Source organism: Macrotis lagotis, chromosome X, assembly GCF_037893015.1.
Source record: "Macrotis lagotis isolate mMagLag1 chromosome X, bilby.v1.9.chrom.fasta, whole genome shotgun sequence".
NCBI classification, from domain to species: Eukaryota; Metazoa; Chordata; class Mammalia; order Peramelemorphia; family Peramelidae; genus Macrotis; species Macrotis lagotis.
Window position 1 is genome coordinate 125,625,778 of NC_133666.1, and position 19,766 is coordinate 125,645,543.

Below are 19,766 nucleotides of genomic sequence, written 5' to 3' on the forward strand. Positions count from 1 at the left end.
GAAAGCATAAGATTCAAAGGAATTCTTGGAGGACACCTTGTCTCTTTGGGAAGGCAAGTATTTCAAGAGGCAGAAATGAAGATGGAATTTCCAGGCTTGAAAGACAGTCAAAACAAAAGCTGGAAGATAGAAAATAGATACAATCAGATAACATATATGTGGGGTTTTTTTTGGTTATTTTTATTTTTTTGTGAGGCAATGGGATAAGTGACTTACCCAAGATCACAAGTTAGTAAGTATCAAGTCTGAAGCCAGATTTGTTAAGTTGTGGACATACAAAAAAGAGGCAAATGACAACCTTTGCCCTCAAGGAGCTCACAACCTAATATGGGAGACAACAAGCAAACAAATATGGTCAAACAAGCTGTACACAAGATAAAGGAAATGATTAACTAAGAGATTGTACTAGAATTTAGTGCAGTTGGGAAAGATTTCCTGAAAATGATGTTATTTTGTTGGGATTTAAAGGAAGCCAGGGAGGTCAGAAGATGGAGATAAGGAGGAAGAGCATCCTAGGCATAGGGGACAGCCAGAGAATATGGGAGAGTATCTTGTTCAAGGAACAACCAGGAGGCCAATATCACTAGACAGAAGAGTGTGTAGTGATGAGTGAGGCGTAGGAAGTCTTGAATAGCAGAGAGGTCTAAGTTATGAAGAGTTTTAAATATTGAACAAAGTATTGGAGTCAATAGGGAGCCACTGGAGTTTATTGGGGGGAGGGGGTGACATAATGATTTTTGCTTTAGGAAAATCACTTTAGTGACTGAATGGAGAATGGATTTGGGTTCAAAGAAGATAAGGCAGGCATATTCACCTGAAGACTATTGCATAAATTGAGAAGGTAAGGAAGGTTTATACTAGAGTGCTGTAAAGTACACAAAGAGGAATTATTAAATAATAAATCTACAAGGTTAGATGGCTCCAGGTTCTGAAGAACTTCAAATGACTCTTTTGTGCTACTCTCTCTCTTTGGTTTTTGCAAGGCAATGGGATTAAGTGACTTGCCCAAGGTCATACAGCTAGGTAATTATTAAGTGTCTGAGGCTGTATTTGAATTCAGGTCCTCCTGACTCCAGGGCGGTGCTCTATCCACTGCAGCACCACACCTTTTGTGTTACTCTTTAGAATAAAGGCTGCTAGAACTAAGATAGCTCTAAGTCAAGTTGCATTGATTTCCCCAAAGGTTCTTATCCAACTAATCAGAAACAACAAAAACCAACAGGCTGTATCTCTCTCTCCTCTCTTGGTTTCTGCAGGAGCTGGATGACATCGTGATTGATTTGGAGGAAATCCAGGACCATGCCTTGCAGACACCTGGGGTGAACCGAACTGTGTTCCTCATCACACTGGAGAAATGCTTCCTGGTCATGAGCTCCATTGAATGTGTGGACATACTAGGCCGAGTGCTAAGGGTTTCTCCTGGGAGCTTTCTCCAGCCAGAGATTATTGGGAACCTTCCCAGAAACCTTCAAGAAGATTCCTTTAAAAATTTGTGAGTTCCTCCTAGTTTTTTTCAGCTGTGGTTTTGGGAAGTGAAAGAAAGATAAACATCTATATGAAACACTTACTGTTGATTTGTAGGCATTGTGTTAAATTACTAAATGCAAGTAAACAATATACCTGTCCTCAAGGAGCTCAATGGAGGAAGATAATGTATAAAAATGGGATTGGGGGGGGTAACAATATGTAAATAGCTGAAAAGAGATTATGGTGGGGAGTATAGGTTAGGCAGGAAGTATTTTTTGGAGGATAGATTGTGAATTAGGATTAAAAGGGGTTCTGGATCTTCCTTTGATTTCAGTAGAATCTTTAAGCTGAAATATAGTATAGTTTTGGGGTTTTTTGCAAGGCAATGGGATTAAGTAGCTTACCCAAGGCCACACAGCTAGGTTATTATTAAGTGTCTGAGGCCAAATTTGAACTCAGGTACTCCTGACTCCAGGGCTGGTGCTCTATCCACTGCACCACCTAGCCACCCCTATAGTATAATTTTAATGGAAGGCTCCCATCCATATATAAACCTAATGCAACTGACATCATTTGTAGATATCTTTGTAGTTCTTTTCATGGTGGTGATGATCTACCGTCTATTGTCAGTGCTCATTTATCAGGTAAATGAATGAAACTGGATATTCAAACCAGACATTGAACGTAATATGAGTCTGGTCTTATTAGCATGATCCTTTAACAGAGCAGGCAGTACCTTCATTAAATCTATGCAAAGCATATTCTTTCTTTACTAGGAACAATGACATTTAAGACATTGTTGTTAAGTCATTTTTCAGTCATGTCCAACTCTTTGTGACACCTTTTGGGATTTTCTTGGTAAAGATACTGGCTTGGTTTGCCTTTCTTTCTCCAACTCATTTTTACAGATGAGGAACTGAGGCATAACTACTAAATGTCTAAAGTCAAATTAGAACTCACAAATTTGAGTTTTCCTAACTCCAAGCCTAGAACTCTGTCCGTGGTCTCCATCTTTAGGAAACTTACAATTTAGGGAAGAAGGGAAAATACATAATAATTGCCTAAGCAAAGTCCAAACAATTTGTTATTAGGCAACAAAGGATTTACAAAAGTACTGAAAATCAGGTTATTTTTTGTTAGACTCAGCAGTTCATGAGCAGATTAATCCTTCCAGTTTACTTGATCCAAATGATTGCTGCTTCTGGGCTTCTGTCAGTGATGGGAGAGGTTAGGAGTTAGATAACTCCAAACAGCCTTGTTCTGGGACCCTGTCATCCTTAGCAGGTTCCTGATACTTTGCGTTTTTTTTTTTTAATTTTTCAAGGCAATGGGGTTAAGTGGCTTGCCCAAGGCCTCATGGCTAGGTAATTATTAAGTGTATGAGGTCGGATTTGAACCTAGGTACTCTTGACTCCAAGGCCAGCGCTCTATTCACTTTGCCACCTAGCCACCCCTACTTGGCGTTTTCTAAGGTTTAAATAGAAGCCTGTGGGAGAAGTGTAATTTTTCATTATTTGCTTAACAAACTCAAACTTAAATTATCTTGAATTTTAAGAGCTGAATAAACTAAGTTTTATTGCATTTAGAATAGGTTTGGGGTTTGTTTGTTTTTTGTTGTTATGAGAAAACATAGAGAAAAACCAGTTTATACCATAGTGTCCTGTCAAGAGTAGGGACTCAGGAACTATTTGTTGATGATGATTTGAGTTCAAGTAAAACTAACAAAGTAATGTAATTAATCCAGAACTCACAGAATGTTACAGCTCTCTTAGATCTTAAAGATCATCCTGTCCAATAATGTTACCTCCCTGTCTCATTGTATAAGTGAAGAAACTGAGACCCAGAATAGTGAAGTGATTTTTCTGTGGACATATAGCTAATAACTGATGGAATATAGATTTTAAACCAGCTTTTCTGCCTTTTTCCATTTTTTTTCCTACATTGACTTTTCTAGCCATGTTATTCTGTTCCTTTTTCCTTTTCCCTCCCTATTTCCCCTTAAGTGGTCAGTGCCTTTATAAATCCCTCTCCTCTAGTCAAAGTCTAATTTCAGTAAAGGATCTGAAAACTCACCTTACATTGGAGGCATAAATAACTGATGACAGTTTGAAGAGTTCCTCTAGGAGGAGAAAATTGATTCTTTTTGTGGAGGCTGATTTTTATATTTTCCCTTATCTGTTTACATACCTGCTTTCTTCTCCCATTAAGATATCATATAATCTTGGGCAAGTCATTTTCCCTCTGAGTCTCAGTTTCTTAAACAATATAATGAGGGGGGCAGTTAGGTGGTACAGTGGATAGAGCACTGGCTCAGGAGTCAAGAGGATCTGAGTTCAAATCCAACTTCAGACATTTAAATCACTTGACCACATTGCCTTGCAAAAAAAAAATTCCTTAATATAATAAGAGAATTGGACTAGCCTATCTATAAAATCCCTTCCTACTTTATAATCAATGAACTTATGTAGATAGTCTGTCAATAAATAAAAATTTATTAAGAGCTGCTATGTGCCAGACACTGCTAAAACCTAGGGATACAAAGAAAGGCAAAAGATAGTTCTTGTCCTCAAGGAACTTCTAGTCTATTGTGGGATGACACATGATAGAGGGGTGAAGGATAGTCAGCATGGCAGTCATAATACAGGCCTGCAGCAGATGGAAAATGATGAGATGACTGCCTTGGGCACAATCCTTAAGTGAATGATCTTCAAGGAACTCTCTAATATCCAATATCCACTCTCTACCTTTTCTAATCAGAAGGAGTCTAGGGAGTATTGAGGGAGGTATGAGTTTTTGAGTTGATGTGATCTTGCAGTGATCATGAGTTTCTAGAGATCATGATGAGGTCCAGGAGAGCAACCTGATGAGAAATGCATCTCCATCTTTTTTTTTCCCCTAGTTGACATTTGTTTCTGTCATTTAGGTCCTCAGTGTTTAAAGATCTCTATGACAAGACCTCTGCCCATTCACAAAGGGCATTGTACTCCTGGATGACTCAAATTTTGCATAAATCTGCCAACTCAACAGGTGAGACCGGAAGTCTCTTGAACATTACCATGGGATTTATCTTTGTTTGTGCTAGGAAGAGGGAAGACTTTCTAAATAGCAGCTCTAAATTCCATCTTTGTGGAAGGGGGGGGGAATACTTGCTTAGCTCTTTGTCCATTTGTATGGACAGCTATTAGCTATCCAAAGTCAAGAACATCCATTAGATCCAAATATTTTTGGACTTTCCACTAGAAATCAGAAAGCTTTCTATTAGTGATTAAACAAAATTCTCAATAGTTATTGAGACCATTCAAAAGGTATGGATTTCTGCTACAACAAAAATGTCATAGTTCATTTGTATGTCATGTATCATTTGTAAATTAACTAAACCTACTTATAACCTGAACTGCTTTAAAGAAGATGGTTTGAACATCTTTCCTCAGAAATTTTGACAACTCATTTTGTGTCTAAACCAGAAATTTCAAAACTTCTTGGAATTGTGACACTTTACTGATGATTTCAGGAGATCTTGGCACCTTCCCTTTTTTTTTTTGCAAGGTAATGGGGTTAAGTGGCTTGCCCAAGGCTTCACAGCTAGGTAATTATTAAGTGTCTGAGGCCAGATTTGAATTCAGGTACTCCTGACTCCAGGGCTGGTGCTCTATCCACTGTGCCACCTAGCTACCCCTGGTACCTTCCTTTTAAGAGTCCTATAGGGAATGTATTTTATCTTTAACCAAAGTTAATTTAAAATAATTTACTTTGGGCATTTGAGTCCTGGTTCTGCCACCTACAAGCTGTGAAATAATGAGCAAATTATTTTTCCTTTCTTACTCTCTATTTCCTCATATGTAAAGTGAGGATATTAATAGTTGCACTACCTATCTCAAAGGGTCATTGTAATAATAAAATGAGATGAATGTAAGATGTTCTGTAATTGTAAAGCAATATTATGGATTTATAGGTATCACTATTTAAAAAAAATATTTTATAACATCCCTGAGATAAGCTTAAAGAGTCACAAAATTGGTCTCTATGAAGATAACCTAGAATTGATGTTAATTCCAATTAATGGACAGTTTACTTTGGATACACAGGCAGTAACAATGGAATCTGGGAATCTGCTGGCCTACATTTCAGGTCTGAAACTAGAGGCCCCCCAAAAAGGAGGCAACTTACCCCAATAGTTAAGTGGCAGAGCTGTGTCTTGAACCCTTTTCACTCCTAGGGCAATGTTCTACTATGGCTCACTATCCCCTGCTGAGTGCATCCAGTAGACTCTTTTAATTGAATAAATTCCTGGTAGCAAAGATGCCTGTGTGAATAGTTCTAGTATTTTCTTTTATTGAACAGGTGATTCTGTGTCATGGGTTAGTGCAGAAAACCTATGGATTTTGGGAAGATACATGGTTCACCTCCCATTTGAAGAAATTACAAAAATTAGTCCTGTTGAGGTAAGTGTAAAATTCATGCTTAAACCCCTCAATTCTCTATCATTAGAAGATCTAAATTGAGGAAAAAATCCCTGGAATCGACCTTGTCCAATTGCCTTATTTTATAGATGAAGAAGGTTGGGTTTATAAAAGGTAAACATCTCAACCAAGATAGCTCAAATACTAAGCGGCTGAGTCCAAGAGAGGCAGCATGAGAGTGTAGAAATAGCAGTCAATCTCAGAACATTAATTAAGCCCTTGTGCTAAGTGGCAAGGATACAAAAAAAGACAAAAGATAGTCCCTGCCCTCAAAAAGTTTAATATCTAATAGGGGAGAGAACATGTAAACAAATATATATAAAGCAAGCTAGATACTGAATGAATAAGAAATAATTATCAGAGGAAAGACAATGGAATTAAGAGGTACTGGGGAAAGCTTCCAGAAACATAAGGTTTTTAGTTGAGACTTAAAGGAAACCAGGAAAGTCAGTAGTTAGAGTGGAGGAGGGAGAGTATACCAGGGACATCTTGCTTCCAAGATTTAATTGATATATGGCCTTGGGGAAGTCACTTCACCCTTCTAAGCTTCAGTTTCCATAGCTGCAAAAATGGGAATACTTATTCTTTTTTATACTTACCTCTTTGGGTTGTTGTGATGATCTAATGAGATACTTTGAGTAAGGGATTTTGTGAGTGATAAATAAGCATTATATAAATGTCATCAATCATTATTATTAATGTTATTTTTATTTTTATGGTATTAGGGATTTCTGACCTGCTTTGTTATCTCTCTCCATTAGATTGGGCTGTTCATCAGCTATGACAATGCCACCAAGCAGCTAGATACAGTTTATGACATCACACCAAAGCTGGCCCATGCTTTTCTGGAAAGGATCAACTCTTCCAGCTTTGACATGAGGAATATCTCTACCATTCATAGGTAAAAATCAACATTTTTCTAGTTCTCTAAAAGTACTAACTTCTCACAGTCTATGAGCACAAAACAATGTTTTTCTTTGTAAATAAGGGTTTTCCCCTTGACATAAAAGAGAACACTTGTGGTTTTATTCTTTTAACTTGCCCACAAATTATTTTGCTGATGAAGATAGTATCACTTTTTCCCTCCCTTTCCCCAAGCATTGCTTTTTGGAAGTGACATGAAGGTGATGTAGTTTGCTAGAGGAAAGAAGACAAAATGTTTAAGAATCAGCAAGAACAAACAAACAAACAGAAATACCTGAATGCCATATGATTGTAATGATCTACATTGACCCTGGAAAAAAATAAAGAAAATTCACTTACCTCTTCTTTTTTCTAGGGGCTGGAGAATATTGAGAAGGAATGTGGCTTATAGTGTCATAAACAGTTGATGTTTTGTTTTGCTGAACTATATTTACCCTCTGTCCCTCTTTCTTTGTTATAATGAAAGGCATGTTGAGTAAGGGAGGTAAAGGAATATATTCAGAAATGAAGTTGATATTTAAAAAAGATGTCAATAAAAATAAGATCACTTATTCATTCATTTGCTTCTTTGCTTATCCATTCACATTCATTCATTCATTTATTGCAGAGAGAGAGAGAGAGAGAGAGAGAGAGAGAGAGAGAAAACATTTATTTGGACATCAAAATTACTCAGTTCTATTCCTTATTGTCACTAGCTGACTGTATAACCGACCTTCAGCAAATCATTTAACCTCTTTGGACTTCAATTTCCTTATCTATAAAATGAAAGAAATGGGCTAGATCAAAGGTTCTTAATGTTTTTATGTGTGTGATGGATCCCTTTGGCAGTCAAATGAAGTCTGTGAACCCTTTTTCAAAATAATATTTTTATTTTTATTTTTTTATTTTATTTTATTTTTTGGAGTAAAAAAGGAAAGTTTATTTAGACTTTTCTCAAGAAAAGGGCATACTCCAAGTCTCACAAAGGTAGTGAAGATCAAGGAGCTGCCCCAAGGTGACAGTCAAGCAAGATTAAATGGCCTAGCTCAATTCTCCCCTCCCTAACCCCCTCTCTTCCAACTGGATTGGTTGAGGCAAAATAATATTTTTAAATGCATGAAATAATATACATAGGATTATAAAGGAAACCAATTATGTTGAAATATAGTTAACAAATAAAGAATAAAAAAATTAGAAAAAAGAAATATAGTTAACAAATATATTTTTTAAAAGTTCATGGACCCCAAGGCTAACTGATCATTAAATTTCCTTCCAGAATGAAAATTTTGTTAGCTATTTTACCCAGTGAGCTCATTTTATGTCAGAGAAATCAGAAGTTGTGAGTGAACAGAGGGTATATGATAGAGAGGTCAGTTACTGGCCTAACATTGGTTAGCCTAATAAGTGGTCAGCCTAATAAGACCTGTTGGCTGCTATTCTTGGAGCCAGGAACTCATAAGTGATAAGAGTAGCTTCTACTTTGTAATCTAAGAAATGGCCTTTGGCATGTTACTGAAGCTAAATTCCTCCTCAGTTTAGCCATAGGTTTGGAAAGATCATCCTTTCATTGAACTAAGGAGACTACCTTGAGGGCAAGGCCTTCTTCCCCTTTATTCTTTTATATTTTCTCTGGAGTTTAGATTAAGCTGCTGAAAAATATAGCAAATTATCTGAGTTAAGTAGGAGAAGCAATTTCATGGAAATCCTCTAAAAGCAGATGAAAAACAGAAGACAGGTGTACAAAGTATTTATTAAGCTTTAATAGAAAGCCTGTGGGTAGGGAGGAAGGTGAGGAGACTTTAAGAATTAGGAATATAATTTGAAGATCTGATTCCCAGAAAAATAATGAAAAAACATCATCAATTAGAGGAGTGAAATCTAAATTTCTGATGATATGGAGCTGGTCATGGCAACACGTGACAAGGAGACCACATATGACCTCCAGATCATTTATGTCTGTAGTGAAACTATGGTTTTCATTTTTTGTGTGTGTGAGATTTTTCCTTCCCCTAACAAGACGGAATGTGTTGTGATCAAATTATAGAACTTGTGGAGAACCTAATGTGGATGGAGAGTTTTTAGTCTCCTTGGAAAAATAACTAAGTTAATGCAGAGACTAAATTTATCTTTCAAAGTATTTGGCTTGGTCTCTTTATACTACTTGGCACTTCCTGATTACATATTGACTGAAGGTGTGAAGAGGGGAACTCCAGGTGATAGGTATGACTGACCCCTAATAAAATATTGCCCAGATAATCTACAAAGTGGATAACTTTGTTGTGGTTAATGGAGAGTTATACTGTAATTGAGCTATTTTTAAAACATGATGGCCACATCCTGTTTCCTGTGTCCCTTCAATTCTTTTGAATTATTGGTCAACCCATTCTCATTTCTTTACCTAGGTTGGGGCTGCTTGTTTGTTTCTATGGTGACCTGGAGGAGCTGGAAGCCACAGTGGCTCAAGTCTTACTACATCAAATGATTAAGTGCAACCAACTTAGAGGCTTCCAGGCTGATGTTCAGAAGGTGAAAAAGACTGGCTATCTTCTTTTTCAGATCATGATAGCTTGTATTTCAAACCAGTAGGGAAAGAGAAGATTCAAAAGGTTTTGACTGATGAAGAAAGGGCAGGATCTTTTTGTAGGATTAGGGAGGAGGGCTGATTTGTGAGGAACCTGGGATTTGGAATGAAGAAGAATGCTAGATTAGAGAAAGAGAATATAATCCAGGAATCAAATCAAGAAAAATTGGATGAGGTGGGGCAGTCCCTTCCTGGAAAACAGGAGGTTGCATCAGGGACCTGATAAAGAGGATTCAGAGCTTGGGAAAAACAAGAGCTGGAGATGATAAATATAACCTAGCAGATTCACTCAAATCATGGCTTCAGCAATGCCTGTGGTCACTCCGTGTACCCTCTATTTAGCCATCTACTGGTCATTATGCCTTATAGTCTTATGCCTATAAAAGTGCCACCTGCCCAATCCTCTGCATATGTTGATGGTAGGATCCAGGCTTATCTCTTTTACAGAATCAGATGTTTGATGCCCCTCCAGCAATATTTGTCTCTCTTTATTGCTCATTCCTTTTTTCCCCATGTCAGCTTCCTTTCTCTCTCTTCTCCTTCATTTTCTTTTTGTCTTCCTTCTTTCCAATTCAGTTCAACCAAATAAACATTTATCAAGCACCTGTAATACTGTGTAAAAGTGCTGGGGATACAAAAGCAAAAACAGAAAAAGAAATTAAATATCCTAGAAATGTGCCGATAAATGTTTAACAATTGGTTTATTGGGGGAGAATATGTGTACAACACATTTTTAAGTTTAATTTGCATTATTACCATTTCTCCATTACTGTCCTAAATCTAGACTATCAATAGATGAATAAATCAAACCCTGATATTTGCCAACCAGGAGCAGGCTCAAGAATATCCCTAAAAAAGTTCTTACCTTCACAGACCTTATCTCCTACTGGGAGGCTATGACTTGTACACAGATAAGTACAGTATAATGGAGAGAGTTAAAGGGACAGATAACATGTTCTAGGAGTAATTGATGATGGAGGAAAAACCTTTTCATCTATGGTAATTGGAAAAGTTTATATGGAGGAGGGAACACTGATTGAATTCTGAACAAGAGAAGAAATTTGAAACGTAGGATAAAGAAGAATTACATACCAGACCTATGACATACACTATATAATTATAAGAAGCAAGAAATGACTGGTTGCTTTCAGGAAATAGCAAGTAATTCAGGTACTATAAAAAGAAGTGATGGAAATGAGATAAAAATGAGGTGAAAAAATATAGCTGTAGTCATATGGACTTTAAATGCTAATCTAAGAAGTATGAATTTTATTTTAGAGACAATAGGGAACTACTAAATATTTTCTAATGTTTCAGATCTTTCCAATGCTTATTTCTCTTAAACACACTCCGAATTCCTGGTCTTCTTGCACTCCCGGGGATACACTCTTTTCCTATGAAAAGACTACTGAGGACTCAGACTTGTAGCATTCAAATTGAGTATTTGTTAAATCTCAGTTTTTTGCTCCTTAAATATAGTCATCATTTTCTAAAAGGGAGACTAGGGCCCCCAACATGCATACTATCTTGCTGGCTAGTTCAGGTGGGGGGCATTTATCTATGCTTTTCTCTTTGTTCCCTAAATGAAGTTTCATATTAAGAGCAAACTCAACTCTCTGGGAATCCACACCCACATACACCCTGTAAATGCACACAATCCATATGCCCACTCAATAACATGCAAGTTTTTCTTCTTCTAACGTGTCTTTAGTGTCTGCATTAATTTAGTCATTTTTTCCCAGGAGACTAAAAATTCTCCATCCCCATTAGGTTCTCCACAGGTTCTATAAACAACACACTCTGTCATGAATACTCAGGGCCTCGTTAACCTGACAAAATGATTACCAGGATCAAAAGGATGTTTTGATGCTGCCTAAGTAAATAGGCAGCTACATGGTATAGTGGATAGTGTGCCAAACCTGGAGCCAGGAAGATTCATCTTTCTGAGTTCATATCTAGCCTCTGACACTAACTAGCTGTGTGACCCTGGGCAATTCATTCAACCCTGTTTGCCTCAGTACCCTCATCTGTAAAATGAGTTGGAGAAGAAAATGAAAAACAACTCGAGTATCTTTGCCTAGAAAATTCCAAATGGGATCATGAAGGGTCAGACATGATTGAATGAAAAAACAAATGGGGAATTTGCAGAGCTATTTGCTAACTTCCCTTCCCTAAGACCTGAGTTCAAATCTAGCCTTAAATACTCAGTAATTGTATGATCCTGAACAAGTTAACTTAATCTCTGTTTACCTCTGTTTCCTGAACTAGATATAATAATATAATATAACTTGCAGTGTGTTGTGAGGATCAAATGAGATAATATTGGCATATAGTGAGCATTATATAAATGTTGCTTCTCTGCCCTTCCCTATCTTCACCTTCTGTTTTTCAACTTCAAGATCCCCAGATTTAACATTCAATAGTAGAATGGTAGGGTTAGCCCTAAGCTAAAGGAAGATTAATTTGTCAACTGTGGAAAAGATAAATTGGAAAGAGGAAAGAGTAAAGGCAGAGAGATCAATTAAGTCCAAGTCTATAATTTTATCAACACTGCTGTATTTCTTTAGTGCCCACTATGGGGTATTCAGAGTTAGACTTGGAATAAGGTAAGCAGATACCTAGGATACAACATGTTAAGATCAGAGCATTCTATAATATCAACCAGGGAAGGAATGGAAATCACAAAAGATACTTTTTAAAATGATTTTTATAAATGTCCAAAATTTAATGAAAGGCAGCATGTCAAACAAAGGTGAGCTGGCCTTAAAGTCAGTGGTGTCAAATTCAAAGAGAAAGAGGGACCCCTATACTGTACATCCCTGTGGTCCTTATAGTGACTTGGAAAATAACTTATTAGCATTATCTATGTTCTGTTGTCTGGATGTGGGGGGTGCAAAGCTAAATAGTGTGGTGGATAGATGTCAAGTCTGGAGTTAGGAAAACTCATCTTCCTGAATTTAAATCTGACTGCAGTCACTTCTTAGTTGTGTAATCCTAGGCAAGTCACATAACCCTGTTTGCCCCAGCTTCCTCATCTATAAAAAAAAAAAAAACTGGAAACCACTCCAGTATCTTTGCCAAGGAAATCCCAAATAGAGTCATAAAGAATCAGCCATGACTGATTAAAAACAAATTGTATTTTTATTTATCTTGCTAATGTTTCCCAAATACATTTTTTTTTGTGCAAGGCAATGAGGTTAAGTGGCTTGCCCAAGGCCACACAGCTAAGTAATTATTAAGTGTTTGAGGCTGGATTTGAACTCAGGTACTCCTGACTCCAGGGCCAGTGCTCTATCCACTGTGCCATGTAGCTGCCCCTCTCAATTACATTTTAATCTAATTGGGCCACACTCCTTAATGGCCTGTGTTTGACAGTTTTGATCTAAGGTACTCTGAAATTATAAATTGCAGAAAAGATTCAGATCCACACAAGTAGAAAAGTTATCTAACTGGAGAATATCACTAGTTCCATCCTAATCTTCACGTTTTAATGTCATAAGATTCAATTCTCTGTATCATTAAGATATATTTATTTGGTATAAGTTATATACATAATAAGAAAAGTTTAAAGCTCTAGAGGACAATAGTAATAGTAACTGACATTTATGTGTTAACTGGAAGCTGGCAAAGTGTTTTAATAAGTTATGCAATTTGAGCTTCACAAAAAATCTCTGAGGTATTATGGTTATTGCTATTCCCATTTTATAGATGAGAAAACTGAGACTTATAGAAGCTAAATGACTTGTTCATGGTCACAGTGAATAGAAATTGGGGCCTTCATTCAGGAAAATATGAATTCAAATCTGGTTTTTTACACTTACCAGCTATATGTCACTTAATCTCTATCTCCCTAAAATTATTCATCTATAAAAATAGAGATAAAAGTAAGCACCTACTTTTCAGGGTTGTTGTGGGGATCAAAATAATTGGAACATGCTTAAGGTATAGGACCTCGCACATTATAAGTACTATATACATTTTAGCTATTATATAGGTATTATTGTTATTAAAATGAGATTTGAACAGGTTTGCATTAATCTAAACATAGCACTTTATCTACTACATCTCAAAGAAGGTATAATTTTTAAATTCAAAGAGTGTGACTGGGAGAGAAGTATAATTTAAAAAACCTGAATCAAGATCTAATAATGCTTTTTTTTTCCCTACATGGAGTACAGGATCAGTACTAGGCTTATCTTCTATTTTCAAATAAGAGGTATTATTGTATTGATTTTTTCCCCACCCCAACCAGCAGAAAGAGACAACTGTAGAGAGCATTACCTTGTCAAGGCAGTATCTGCTGAATTAAATCTAGGAAATAAAGGTCAGCAGAAATCTTCAGTCTGACACAAGGGCAGCTCACCACTGCAGATCTGAATGGGTCTCAATGAACAGACATTGTCTTTGCTGTTGAGTGCTCAAATAACTTCTAGCTTTTCTAAGTGGGTCTTTTTTTTAATTCTTGATGCCTTTTCGGTTTCCCTTCTCCTCCCACTTCCTCCCACCCCACTGTGGAATTGTCAGATAGTAGAGTCTGCCTGGCTTAGACAAAATATTAAGGATCTGAAGAACTGTCAATTAGCATGGATGGAAGGCATGACTTCTGGGAAGGGCTTATGAGTCAAGGGAATTGCTTTCACTTAAAGGTTTGATAGCAGGGTCCTACCTAAAATCAAATTCTTCCCATTTCAGCTATGGTGTTACAAAAAAGGTGTAGCTCTGTTTTTTTTTCCTTTTTTTGATTGTGTGTCCATTTTTCATAGGTGGAGTCCTGATCAGGAATTATAAGCAAGAGACTAGTCATAAAATATCACAGAACTGGAAGGACTCTGTGTTCTATTCCAGCTCCTTTATTTTGCAAATGAAGAAACTGAGACCCAAAGAGGATTTACCCTGGGTCACACAGTTAGTGAATGGCAGAGTCATCTTCTGATATCCAGACTAGTAATCTTTCTATTAGATCTCATTGCCTTTCAGCTACCATCCAGACATCATCCAAAGTATGTACATGTACTATATAAAATGAATTTTAGATATAGATAAATAGATAGAAAGAAATATACAAGGTCCCAAAAATCTTGTTGCAGTTTTAAGCAAATAAAGCTCTGTGTGTGTATGTAGATGTAGATATAGAAAGAGATGACTTGCCAGATGAATGTAATGTTAAAAGATGTAAAAATGATTTAAAAAAATTTTAAAAACACATATAAATCTATATTTTCTTCTCTTTCCTTTTCAAAGATGAAATGGTCAAATCCTCCCTTTCTCTGCCAAAATTATTTGTAAAAAAAAAAAATTCGGAGTAAATTATGACAAAAAAAAGCAAAAGCAGAAAAAAGTATTTTTTGTAGCACCTAATTTGCTGTACTTAAAACCCTTCCTTCAGCCTTCAATTTCTAGACATCAACATTTGATTGAGTATGCTACAGGTTATGCTGTAGGAATTTACTAGAAAGTGAGCAAATCAGAGGCAGTCTGGCTAAAGGAGGCAGGAAGATGTAAATTTAAATATTACAACTGATAGTTACTAGCTATATGATTCTGGACTGCTCACTTAACACCTATTTGCCTTGGGACACCTCCATAAGACTTAACTATTAGACATAATATGTCAGGAAATCACACAATGACAATCTCAGCAAATCTGCACAAAAGGACAAATTTTGGGGGCGGCTAGGTGGTACAGTGGATCGAACACCGACCCTGGAGTCAGGAGTACCTGAGTTCAAATCCAGCCTCAGATACTTAATAATTACCTAGCTGTGTGGCCTTGGGCAAGTCACTTAACCCCATTGCCTTGCAAAAAAAAAAAAAGGACAAATTTTTGGTTTCTGCTTTATTCATTCTGTGATTTCTTTTGTTTCAGCTCAAAGCAGAACTTTTGGACATTGCTATGGAGAACCAAACACTGAATGATACCCTTGGCTCTTTGTCTGATGCAGTGGTGGGTCTGACATGCAGCCAGCTAGAGGCCCTGTCTCCAGAGGCAGTACACAATGCGATCTCAACTCTCAACCAGGTCTCAGGATGGACCAAGAGCCAGATAATTATCTTGTCCACCAAGTACTTGACCCATGAGAAGGTCAGTTCTGTTCATGACTTCTTTTTTGTTTGTTTGTTTTTGCATGGCAATGGGGTAAAGTGAATTGCCCAAGATCACACAGCGAGGTAATTATTAAGTGTCTGAGACCGGATTTGAACTCAGGTCCTCGCAGCTCCAGGGCCGGTGCTCTATCCACTGAACCATCTAATCACCCTTTAATTATATTTTCAATGAAGATATTCAAAGATCTATATCTCTAACCACAGAATATCCCCTTAGTTTCAGTTCTGCATCACTGGATGAAATGCCCACTGGACATTTTATAATGGATATTTTAAGTTATCCTCAATGTCTTTCTTCTTCATCCCACATATCCAATAAATTATCAAAATCATACTATTCAGACCTCCAAAAACATCTCTTGCATCAACTTCCTTGTTATTAATAGTCACTACCTTAGGGGCGACTAGGTGGTGCAGTGGATAAAGCACCGGCCCTGGAGTCAGGAGTACCTGAGTTCAAACTGACCTCAGACACTTCACCTAGCTGTGTGGTCTTGGGCAAGCCACTAAACCCTATTTGCCTTGCAAAAACCTAAAAAAAAAAAGTCACTACCTTAGTTCAGGCCCTTATCATCTCTTGTTTTAGATCAGTGTAATAGCTATCCTAATTGAGCTTTGTGTCTTGAATCTATCCTCTTTCCAATCTATTTTTTTAAGTTTTGTTTTTGTTTTGTTTTTTGCAAGGCAAACGGGGTTAAGTGGTTTGCCCAAGGCCACACAGCTAGGTAATTTATTAAATGTCTGAGGTCGCATTTGAACTCAGGTACACCTGACTCCAGGGCCAGTGCTCTATCCATTGCGCCACCTAGCTGCTCCTCCAATCTATTGCTGACATAGCTTCCAGAGAGTTTTTCCTTAAGAGCAGGTCTGACTTTGTCTCTACCTAATTCTCCCCTATGGCTCCCTACTATGTGATTTCTTTTTGTCACAGAGAGACTCTGTAATCTGGACCCAAACTGCCCTTCTAGCCTCTTGAAACATTATTGCCTTCCCACATGCTACAGTCTAGACAGATTGACCTTCCTCATGTATGTATGTATATATATATATATATATATATATATATATATATATATATATATATATCTTTATTTCCTATCTCTCTTTCATGAAATATACTCCTCTCTTCTACCTCCTGGAATCTCTTCATCTACTCTCAAGTACCACCTTTACCTTTTCTGAATTATCTTCCTCCTCTCCACCTCCCACTCTCCCACTCCCAACTACTTTGCATTATAAAAATATATTCTGTATATATTTAGATACAAATTTTTGTCTCTGCTAGTAGAATGTAAATTTCTTAAAAGCAGAACTATCTGTTTTTTTGTCTTTGAATCTTCAGTATCTAACACAGCGTTTGGCATATAATAGTCACTTAATAAATGTTCTTTGATTTATTGATTTCTATGAAAACTATGAAACCCTATAGAAATACAAGGGGCTGTTACTTTTTTGTCCATTATGTTCCATTGACACAATCCCACCTATTCAGAACTAATGAGAACCATTTTCCTTTGCTGTATTTCCTATCCTAAAGTCTAGAGAAGTTTCAATGAAAAAAAAAAAGACCTAAATCCTGAACTGTTTTCAAATCTTTTTTGTTTCTGTTCCACATAACTTGTTCTTCTCTCTCCTAGGTCATATCATTCTACAACGTCAGTCAGATGGGTGCATTGCTGGCTGGTATCAGTACCCAAGCTTTCTACAGCATGGATCCAAAGGAGCTCTCACATATCATTAAAGGTACCATCTCCCAGCATGTATCTGATTTGTCACCTGCCCAGCAACAAGGTATCCTCAGCAAGGTAAGGAGAAACTATCTGATAAATAGTAACTTCAAACCAGAGCTCTTGCTTTCAAAATACCTGTTGCTGAAATGTGATTTTGACTATGAGCTTAGTTCTGGGTTAAATTGTCTCATAAGCACAGAACAAAACCAAAACCAAAACAACCTAAAAAATTCCTTTGCTTGAAACCTCTCCTAACTCTTTAGTAAGTGGAATCTTTGAATCTTAGGAATCTTTCTTGATTCCTCCCTTTATTAGTACCATCCTCCATAAGCTTGTATTTATTTTATATGTTTCCTATATTTACTGATTTATCTCTGATCCTGTGATTTCTTAACATCTCTCCTCCCTAGGAGTATGTAAATTCCTTGAGGGTTGGAACTGTTTGTCTCCAGTGCTTTGCATATTAGTAGATATTTAATGAATGCTGATAGATTAGTAATATTATCATAGAATACTAGGAGCTAGAAAGGACCTTGGTGTGACCAATAAAATTTCCTCCATCTCTTCTTATGCTTTCCTGCCACCCAACACAAGATGGTGCTTTGTAAATCTTCCCTGATTCTCCCCCATTGCCTAAAATGCACATCAGTGTTTTAACTAGGATTCTAAGATCATAATTTTAGAGATGGAAGAATGTTCAAGGCAAATCTAGTCATCACAAATATTATGTACAATTGCAGAAATTGTCAAGAAGATATATAAAAAAAGCCTCCAAAAGCCTTCAAAGCTTTAAACTTCCAAATAATTAGAGGTATCCAAAAATGGGGAAGGCTAGTTCAACTGGTACTGAGTCTCTTTTCAAAAGAAATGTTGAAGTAGAGGCTCCCTGGTTACTTATTGGCATGTAGGTTATAAAACTCCTGTTCAGGTATTGGTCGTACTAAATAATTTCTGAGTATAAAAGCCTCATTCTATTACTTACATGCTATGCCCCATCTTTTTCTTGTTTTTGATTAGATGCTTGAAGCAGATGATGTTTCCTCAACAATCATGGATATACAAGGAGTTTTCTTTAAGGAAGTATCTCTCTTTGATTTATGGAAGGAGCCAAGCTTTAATTCTACAGTTGTCAAAGAAAAGGAACTTAGGAGAAGTCAGGTAATTTCTAGTCATTACATGAGTTTTCTCCTTTAGAGAAGAGGTTCGTGCTGGCAAAGCTAACTGTAAGTTAGCCTTCTGAAAGATAACACTATTTTACTGTTATACATGATCAAACAATGTGGTGTAATGGATAAAAAGATGGTGCTGAAGCCAGGAAGACTCTGGGAAACAAGTCTAGTCTCTGATAATACTGGCCATATGACTAGCTCTTCAACCTCCCAGTAGTTGAAGCAATTTCCTAAAATTATCAAGTCGCAATTCTTTGTAATTTTGGCACTTGTGGTGCCAACTTACAGGTAAAATAGTCTCTTCACCTGGGAATTACTTATCCCTACATGATCAGATCAAATATATGAGTCACCACAACAAAGTTAGTTGGATATTTATAATGAGAAGAGTGTTAATCAACACTATGGCCAAAGTGGGTATAGAAGTATTAAGAATACCAAAGCAATATGAGGAGAATGCTATCCATATCTAAAGAGAAAACCATGGAGTCTGAATGCAGATCAATCATACAGTTTTCACTTTTAAAAATTTGTTTTATGTTTTTTTCTTTCTCACAGTTTCTTTCCCCCTTTTTGTTCTGATTCTTCTTTTCCAACATGACTAATGCAGAAATGTTTTAAACATGATTGTACATGTATAAGATATATCAGATTACTTTCTATCATGGGGAAGGGAGACAGGTAGAAAAATGTAGAATTCAAAATCTTACAAACAATGAATGTCAAGAATTAGCTTTACATGTAATCAGAAAAAAAGAATGCCAAGGCAAAATCTTGTCATATTTCCTTGACTTTAGGAACCCCACTGTAAAATATACAATATGATATATATATATCATATTACATATGACTATATTTACATTACTATTATTATATTATATATAATATTAAACTTAAATAGTTCTTGAAATATTTGTTGTTCATTTGTTCCAGTTGTGTCCAACTCTTTGTGACCCCTTTTGGGGTTTTCTTGGCAGAGATAGTGGAATGGTTTGTAGTTTCCTTCTCTAGTTTATTTTACAAATGAGAAAACTTAGCAAATAGGATTAAATAATCATGTAGCTAGTAAATACCTGGGGCTGGATTTGAACTCAGGAAGCTAACTTTTCCTGACTTCAGATCTGGTATCATTGCAGCTCTCTTGCATTTCTTTTTGTCTGGTTATTTATAATAATGTTTAGTCAGCATAAGAAAAATTTAGAAGGGACATATATGGCAATAGTTCACACTAATATGATAGTTCCAGGTTTGCAGTTTCAAAGATATTATCTCCTAACTGCATTGCCTCGCCAAAAAAAAGATATAATCTCATTTGATCCTGGCAAAAATCCTCTGAGATAAGTCCCTGTTT

General features: G+C 36.6%; 1 protein-coding gene across 2 annotated transcripts in view; it reads left to right on the top strand.

Moving 5' to 3' along the window:
• The window catches only part of OTOA (otoancorin), an 80,400-nt gene that overhangs the window by 13,263 nt on the left and 47,371 nt on the right, over positions 1-19,766 (top strand). Inside the window, exons 1-9 of one of the 2 annotated variants that reach the window (XM_074201277.1) lie at positions 506-841; positions 1,257-1,492; positions 4,391-4,494; positions 5,809-5,909; positions 6,689-6,828; positions 9,233-9,356; positions 15,278-15,493; positions 17,154-17,321; positions 18,264-18,404. In XM_074201277.1, the coding sequence (XP_074057378.1) occupies positions 1,368-1,492; positions 4,391-4,494; positions 5,809-5,909; positions 6,689-6,828; positions 9,233-9,356; positions 15,278-15,493; positions 17,154-17,321; positions 18,264-18,404 (1,119 nt within the window). In that variant the 5' untranslated portion in view covers positions 506-841; positions 1,257-1,367. Of the gene's footprint in view, positions 1-505; positions 842-1,256; positions 1,493-4,390; positions 4,495-5,808; positions 5,910-6,688; positions 6,829-9,232; positions 9,357-15,277; positions 15,494-17,153; positions 17,322-18,263; positions 18,405-19,766 lie in introns of those variants that run through there. The other variant, XM_074201276.1, reaches the window with a different exon arrangement.